The 8416-nt window shown below is 42.4% G+C and overlaps 1 protein-coding gene across 1 annotated transcript in view; it reads right to left on the bottom strand.

The window, feature by feature from the left end:
- The window catches only part of LOC113809209 (uncharacterized), a 15705-nt gene extending 7510 nt beyond the window's left edge, over nucleotides 1–8195 (bottom strand). The window contains exon 1 of the mRNA XM_027360740.2: nucleotides 8043–8195. Coding sequence (XP_027216541.2) covers nucleotides 8043–8126 — 84 coding nt within the window. The 5' untranslated portion in view covers nucleotides 8127–8195. The remainder of the gene's footprint in view (nucleotides 1–8042) is intronic.
- Between the last annotated feature and the right edge of the window lie 221 nt (nucleotides 8196–8416).

Genomic DNA, 8416 nt, shown 5'->3' with positions numbered 1-8416 from the left:
TGCGCACCTGGACCTGTTGGTACATCTGTATGTGTGTACGTTGGTATCTATATATTCCTGTGTGTGTGCGTGTGTACGCCTTTCAGTGTCTATGCGAATGTTTGTATATAAGTGTGTACATGTGTTTGCGAGTGCATATTCCCTAACACCAAAATCCTTCCTACCTTTCACCTTTTTGCCATTTTATGATTCAATTCAACAATTAAATAACAGATCGCCGCAATGACGTATAACGTATGCAGTTCAGTTTTTTTTTTTTTTTTCGTTTTTTCTTTTTATATCATATAATATATTCATTTACATTTACCACGTGTTCGATAAGAGGCGACGCAGCTCCTCTTTCATTTCTTTTCCTTTTTTTTTTCTTAATTAATTAATCTAATTAATCTCCTAGGAAAGCGGAGAACTTTGGAAATGTGACTGAATTGTGATAATAACAACAATAATAAATGATAATAAAGTCTAATGTCAACGAAATATTACTAAATTTTACGCATTTTCCTTTATTTCTGATGAAGCCGAATTCTATAATCAACAACAAAAACGGACGAAATAAATCCCGAGAAAAAAAAAATAAAAAATAAAAGGACCTAGCACCGTGGACCAGTAGCATCGGGGAATAATAATAATGATAGATAATAATAATAAAACCTAGAGTCATCTGCATATTACTAATTTCACGCATTTCTTTTCCTTGTGGAAACCTTTTCTGCTGTGACGTCACACACAAGGGGGGGGGGGGGCACGTGCTGTTAGTGTACACGGCATTGATGTTAAGAGACTTTTTTTTTCTTTTCTTTTTACCGTAAACACTAGTCGGTCATTGAAACTGCTACCGAACCCAAGTTAACCAAAGCTAACCTACCCAGCCCAACTTAACCGAAGCTAACCTAACTTAACCCAACCAATGCTAACCTAACTTAACCCAACCAATGCTAACCTAACTTAACCCAACCCAACCTACTTAACTCAACCAATGCTAACCTAACTTAACCTATCCTATCTTAACCCAACCTACCCTACTTCACCAAATCCAAGCTAACCTAACTTACCCTACCCTTAGCTAACCTATCAACCCAACTCAACCTAATAATAATGTGTATGTGCGTGCATATTTACTTATTTGTGTGTGCACCTGGGTCTATTGGTATATCTGTATGTGTACGTTGTATATCCTATCTTAACCCAACCCAGGCTAACCTACCTAGCCTAACCTACCACAAGCATAACTAACCTAACCTATCCTATCTTGACCTAACCTAAGCTAACCTAACCTCCTCAATCCAACCAAAGCTAAACTATCTAGCCCAACTTAACCCAACCCAAGCTAACCTAACCTGATCTATCTTTAACCCAATCTCCTTAACCTCCTTAACCCAACCAAAGCTAACCTAACTTAACCTCCTCAACCCAACCAAAGCTAACCTAACTTAACCTATCCTATCTTAACCCAACCTACCCTACTTCACCAAATCCAAGCTAACCTAACTTACCCTACCCTTAGCTAACCTATCAACCCAACTCAACCTAATAATAATGTGTATGTGCGTGCATATTTACTTATTTGTGTGTGCACCTGGGTCTATTGGTATATCTGTATGTGTACGTTGTATATCCTATCTTAACCCAACCCAGGCTAACCTACCTAGCCTAACCTACCACAAGCATAACTAACCTAACCTATCCTATCTTGACCTAACCTAAGCTAACCTAACCTCCTCAATCCAACCAAAGCTAAACTATCTAGCCCAACTTAACCCAACCCAAGCTAACCTAACCTGATCTATCTTTAACCCAATCTCCTTAACCTCCTTAACCCAACCAAAGCTAACCTAACTTAACCTCCTCAACCCAACAAAAGCTAACCTAACTTAACCTCCTTAACCCAACCAAAGCTAACCTAACTTAACCTCCTCAACCCAACCAAAGCTAACCTAACTTAACCTCCTCAACCCAACCAACGATAACCTAACTTAACCTCCTCAACCCAACCAACGCTAACCTAACTTAACCTCCTCAACCCATCCAACGTTAACCTAACTTAACCTCAACCCAACCAAAGCTAACCTAACTTAACCTCCTCAACCCAACCAACACTAACCTAACTTAACCTCCTCAACCCAACCAAAGCTAACCTAACTTAACCTCCTCAACCCAACCAAAGCTAACCTAACTTAACCTCCTCAACCCAACCAAAGCTAACCTAACTTAACCTCCTCAACCCAACCAACGCTAACCTAACTTAACCTCCTCAACCCAACCAAAGCTACCCTAACTTAACCTCAACCCAACCAACGATAACCTAACTTAACCTCCTCAACCCAACCAACGCTACCCTAACTTAACCTCCTCGACCAACCAACGCTAACCTAACTTAACCTCCTCGACCCAACCAACCCTAACCTAACTTAACCTTAACCCAACCAATGCTAACCTAACTTAACCCAGCCAAAGCTAACCTAACTTAACCTCCTCAACCCAACCAATGCTAACCTAACTTAACCTCCTCAACCCAACCAAAGCTAACCTAACTTAACCTCATCAACCCAACCAATGCTAACCTAACTTAACCTCCTCAACCCAACCAAAGCTAACCTAACTTAACCTCCTCAACCCAACCAAAGCTAACCTAACTTGACCTCCTCAACCCAACCAAAGCTAACCTAACTTGACCTCCTCAACCCAACCAACGCTAACCTAACTTAACCTCCTCAACCCAACCAACGCTAACCTAACTTAACCTCCTCAACCCAACCAAAGCTAACCTAACTTAACCTCCTCAACCCAACCAAAGCAAAGCTAGCTTAACCTCCTCAGCCCAACCAACGCTAACGTAACTTAACCTCCTCAACCCAACCAATGCTAACCTAACTTAACCTCCTCAACCCAACCAAAGCAAACCTAACTCAACCTCCTCAACCCAACCAAAGCTAACCTAACTTAACCTCAACCCAACCAACGCTAACCTAACTTAACCTCAACCCAACCAAAGCTAACCTAACTTAACCTCAACCCAACCAACGCTAACCTAACTTAACCCAACCAAAGCTAACCTAACTTAACCTCAACCCAAGCAAAGCTAACCTAACTTAACCTCAACCCAACCAAAGCTAACCTAACTTAACCTCCTCAATCCAACCTAACAACCTCCTCAACCCAAGCAAAGCTAACCTAACTTAATCTCAACCCAAGCAAAGCTAACCTAACTTAACTTCCTCATTCCAACCTAACTTAACCTCCTCAACCCAACCAAAGCTAACCTAACTTAACCTCCTCAACCCAACCAACGCTAACCTAACTTAACCTCCTCAATCCAACCAATGCTAACCTAACTTAACCTCCTCAACCCAACCTAACTTAACCTCATCAATCCAACCTAACTTAACCTCCTCAACCCAACCAAAGCTAACCTAACTTAACCTCCTCAACCCAACCAACGCTAACCTAACTTAACCTCCTCAACCCAACCAACGCTAACCTAACTTAACCTCCTCAATCCAACCTAACTTAACCTCAACCCAACCAACGCTAACCTAACTTAACCTCCTCAACCCAACCAACGCTAACCTAACTTAACCTCCTCAACCCAACCAACGCTAACCTAACTTAACCTCCTCAACCCAACCAACGCTAACCTAACTTAACCTCCTCAATCCAACCTAACTTAACCTCCTCAACCCAACCTAACTTAACTTCCTCAATCCAACCTAACTTAACCTCCTCAACCCAACCAACGCTAACCTAACTTAACCTCCTCAATCCAACCAATGCTAACCTAACTTAACCTCCTCAATCCAACCTAACTTAACCTCCTCAATCCAACCTAACTTAACCTCAACCCAACCAAAGCTAACATAACTTAACCTCCTCAACCCAACCAACGCTAACCTAACTTAACCTCCTCAACCCAACCAACGCTAACTTAACTTAACCTCCTCAATCCAACCTAACTTAACCTCCTCAACCCAACCAACGCTAACCTAACTTAACCTCCTCAACCCAACCAACGCTAACCTAACTTAACCTCCTCAATCCAACCTAACTTAACCTCCTCAACCCAACCTAACTTAACCTCCTCAACCCAACCTAACTTGACCTCCTCAACCCAACCTAACTTAACTTCCTAAATCCAACCTAACTTAACCTCCTCAACCCAACCAACGCTAACCTAACTTAACCTCAATCCAACCAAACTTAACCTCCTCACCCCAACCTAACTTAACCTCCTCACCCCAACCTAACTTAACCTCCTCAACCCAACCAAAGCTAACCTAACTTAACCTCAACCCAACCAAAGCTAACCTAACTTAACCTCCTTAACCCAACCTAACTTAACCTCTTCAACCCAACCTAACTTAACCTCCTCAACCCAACCTAACTTAACCTCCTCAACCCAACCTAACTTAACCTCCTCAACCCAACCTAACTTAACCTCCTCAACCCAACCTAACTTAACCTCCTCAACCCAACCAACGCTAACCTAACTTAACCTCAATCCAACCTAACTTAACCTCCTCAACCCAACCTAACTTAACCTCAACCCAACCAACGCTAACCTAACTTAACCTCCTCAACCCAACCAACGCTAACCTAACTTAACCTCCTCAACCCAACCAACGCTAATCTAACTTAACCTCAATCCAACCTAACTTAACCTCCTCAACCCAACCTAACTTAACCTCCTCAACCCAACCTAACTTAACCTCCTCAACCCAAGCAACGCTAACCTAACTTAACCTCCTCAACCCAACCAACGCTAACCTAACTTAACTTCAATCCAACCTAACTTAACCTCCTCAACCCAACCTTACTTAACCTCCTCAATCCAACCTAACTTAACCTCAACCCAACCAACGCTAACCTAACTTAACCCAACCTAACTTAACCTCCTCCACCCAACCTGACTTAACCTCCTCAACCCAACCTAACTTAACCTCCTCAACCCAACCAAAGCTAACCTAACTTAACCTCCTCAACCCAACCAACGCTAACCTAACTTAACCTCCTCAATCCAACCTAACTTAACCTCCTCAACCCAACCAACGCTAACCTAACTTAACCTCCTCAACCCAACCAACGCTAACCTAACTTAACCTCCTCAATCCAACCTAACTTAACCTCCTCAATCCAACCTAACTTAACCTCCTCAATCCAACCTAACTTAACCTCCTCAATCCAACCTAACAACCTCCTCAATCCAACCTAACTTAACCTCCTCAACCCAACCTAACTTAACCTCCTCAACCCAACCTAACAACCTCCTCAATCCAACCTAACTTAACCTCCTCAATCCAACCTAACTTAACCTCCTCAACCCAACCTAACTTTCCCTCCTCAACCCAACCTAACTTAACCTCCTCAACCCAACCTAACTTACCCTCCTCAACCCACCAACGCTAACCTAACTTAACCTCCTCAATCCATCCTAACTTAACCTCAACCCAACCAACGCTAACCTAACTTAACCTCCTCACCCCAACCTAACTTAACCTCCTCACCCCACCAACGGTAACCTAACTTAACCTCAACCCAACCAACGCTAACCTAACTTAACCTCAACCCAACCAACGCTAACCTAACCTAACCTAACCTAACCTAACCTAACCTAACCTAACCTAACCTAACCTAACTTAACCTCCTCAACCCAACCAACGCTAACCTAACTTAACCTCCTCAACCCAACCTAACTTAACCTCCTCAACCCAACCAACGCTAACCTAACTTAACCTCCTCAACCCAACCAACGCTAACCTAACTTAACCTCCTCAACCCAACCAACGCTAACCTAACTTAACCTCCTCAATCCAACCTAACTTAACCTCCTCAACCCAACCTAACTTAACCTCCTCAACCCAACCTAACTTAACCTCCTCAATCCAACCTAACTTAACCTCCTCAACCCAACCTAACTTAACCTCCTCAACCCAACCTAACTTAACCTCCTCAACCCAACCTAACTTAACCTCCTCAATCCAACCTAACTTAACCTCCTCAATCCAACCTAACTTAACCTCCTCAACCCAACCAACGCTAACCTAACTTAACCTCCTCAATCCAACCTAACTTAACCTCCTCAATCCAACCTAACTTAACCTCCTCAACCCAACCTAACTTAACCTCCTCAACCCAACCTAACTTAACCTCCTCAACCCAACCAACGCTAACCTAACTTAACCTCCTCAACCCAACCAACGCTAACCTAACTTAACCTCAACCTAACTTAACCTCCTCAATCCAACCTAACTTAACCTCCTCAACCCAACCTAACTTAACCTCCTCAACCCAACCAACGCTAACCTAACTTAACCTCAACCCAACCAACGCTAACCTAACTTAACCTCCTCAACCCAACCTAACTTTCCCTCCTCAACCCAACCTAACTTAACCTCCTCAACCCAACCTAACTTAACCTCCTCAACCCAACCTAACGTAACCTCCTGAATCCAACCTAACTTAACCTCCTCAACCCAACCTAACTTAACCTCCTCAACCCAACCTAACTTAACCTCCTCAACCCAACCTAACTTAACCTCCTCAACCCAACCTAACTTAACCTCCTCAACCCAACCAAAACTAACCTAACTTAACCTCCTCAACCCAACCTAACTTAACCTCCTCAACCCAACCTAACTTAACCTCCTCAACCCAACCTAACTTAACCTCCTCAACCCAACCTAACTTAACCTCCTCAACCCAACCTAACTTAACCTCCTCAACCCAACCTAACTTAACCTCCTCAACCCAACCAAAACTAACCTAACTTAACCTCCTCAACCCAACCAACGCTAACCTAACTTAACCCAACCTAACTTAACGTCGTCAATCCAACCTAACTTAACCTCCTCAACCCAACCTAACTTAACCTCCTCAACCCAACCTAACTTAACCTCCTCAACCCAACCTAACTTAACCTCCTCAACCCAACCTAACTTAACCTCCTCAACCCAACCTAACTTAACCTCCTCAACCCAACCTAACTTAACCTCCTCAACCCAACCTAACTTAACCTCCTCAACCCAACCTAACTTAACCTCCTCAACCCAACCTAACTTAACCTCCTCAACCCAACCTAACTTAACCTCCTCAACCCAACCTAACTTAACCTCCTCAACCCAACCTAACTTAACCTCCTCAATCCAACCTAACTTAACCTCCTCAACCCAACCTAACTTAACCTCCTCAATCCAACCTAACTTAACCTCCTCAACCCAACCTAACTTAACCTCCTCAACCCAACCTAACTTAACCTCCTCAACCCAACCTAACTTAACCTCCTCAACCCAACCTAACTTAACCTCCTCAACCCAACCTAACTTAACCTCCTCAACCCAACCTAACTTAACCTCCTCAACCCAACCTAACTTAACCTCCTCAACCCAACCTAACTTAACCTCCTCAACCCAACCAAAACTAACCTAACTTAGACCTCCTTTACGGCCGGTTTGTTAAAAAATTTACCAATCCTGACCCAAAGATTTTAATTTTCTTAAATAAAGACGCGGAAATAGACATATTTGTCTATTTAACCATTTATTTGCCCGGTTGATATGCATGTCTATCCTGATAAAGTATGCGTTTATTTCTTTTATCCTCATAAGTATGCGTTTATTTCTTTTATTTTATTGCGTGTCAAGGAAACGAATATTCTCTGGGTCGGGACTCGAAACATTTTTAACGAACCGGACGATAAAGCGAGGGAATAATTCTCATTTATTTCTGGTTTTAATCTTTAATTGCGTTACTAATTAAAAAGTTAACTAAGAATTAAAATCAAAATTAAAATTAAATTAAAATCAAAATTAAAATTAAAAAGTTAAATAAAAAATTTTTTTTTCGCTAAATGATGATTATTATTATAGATAAAAATATTTGAATTAATGATATGAATCTAAAAAAAAAAAAAAAATCATGGAAGCCGTTCAGAGCTTCTAGAAACCCGGCACGAGGCCTGACCCCATTTCTCTCCCTATTTTTTAATGTTATTCCCCCTTTATCGTCTATTTTTCCCCCTTCCCCCCACCAGAACGGCCCCCTCGACTTACGCGGATGCGCGGGAGGACCAGGTAGGCCGTAATTCCGACCAAAAACAGGAAAAGGAGAGAGCGGAGAACAGTGTGTGTCGCCATCGCCTCGGAGTTGAAGAAAGAGGGCGTCTGTATCCTTGCGTCGGATTCTACGGGTCATTCCTTTTTTTCTACTTTTTATTTTTTTTGGTATATCCGATGGGTTTTGGCTGTTTTATGTGTTTGGATGTGGATGGGTAGTATGCTGGTGGTTGATTTAGGATATGTAAGGCCGTAGGTGAGTGTGTATTTGAGAATTGATATTTTTATTTCTTTTTGGATGAAGGAAAGGGGTGGGAAGGGAATCGGACGAGCCCGGTGAAAATCCCGCCAAAATTCTGAAATTTCTAACG

The sequence above is a fragment of the Penaeus vannamei genome, chromosome 7, assembly GCF_042767895.1.
Source record: "Penaeus vannamei isolate JL-2024 chromosome 7, ASM4276789v1, whole genome shotgun sequence".
Classification (NCBI taxonomy): domain Eukaryota; kingdom Metazoa; phylum Arthropoda; class Malacostraca; order Decapoda; family Penaeidae; genus Penaeus; species Penaeus vannamei.
The sequence above is the reverse complement of the archived record's forward strand: the minus strand, read 5'-3'. Positions and strand labels throughout refer to the sequence as shown.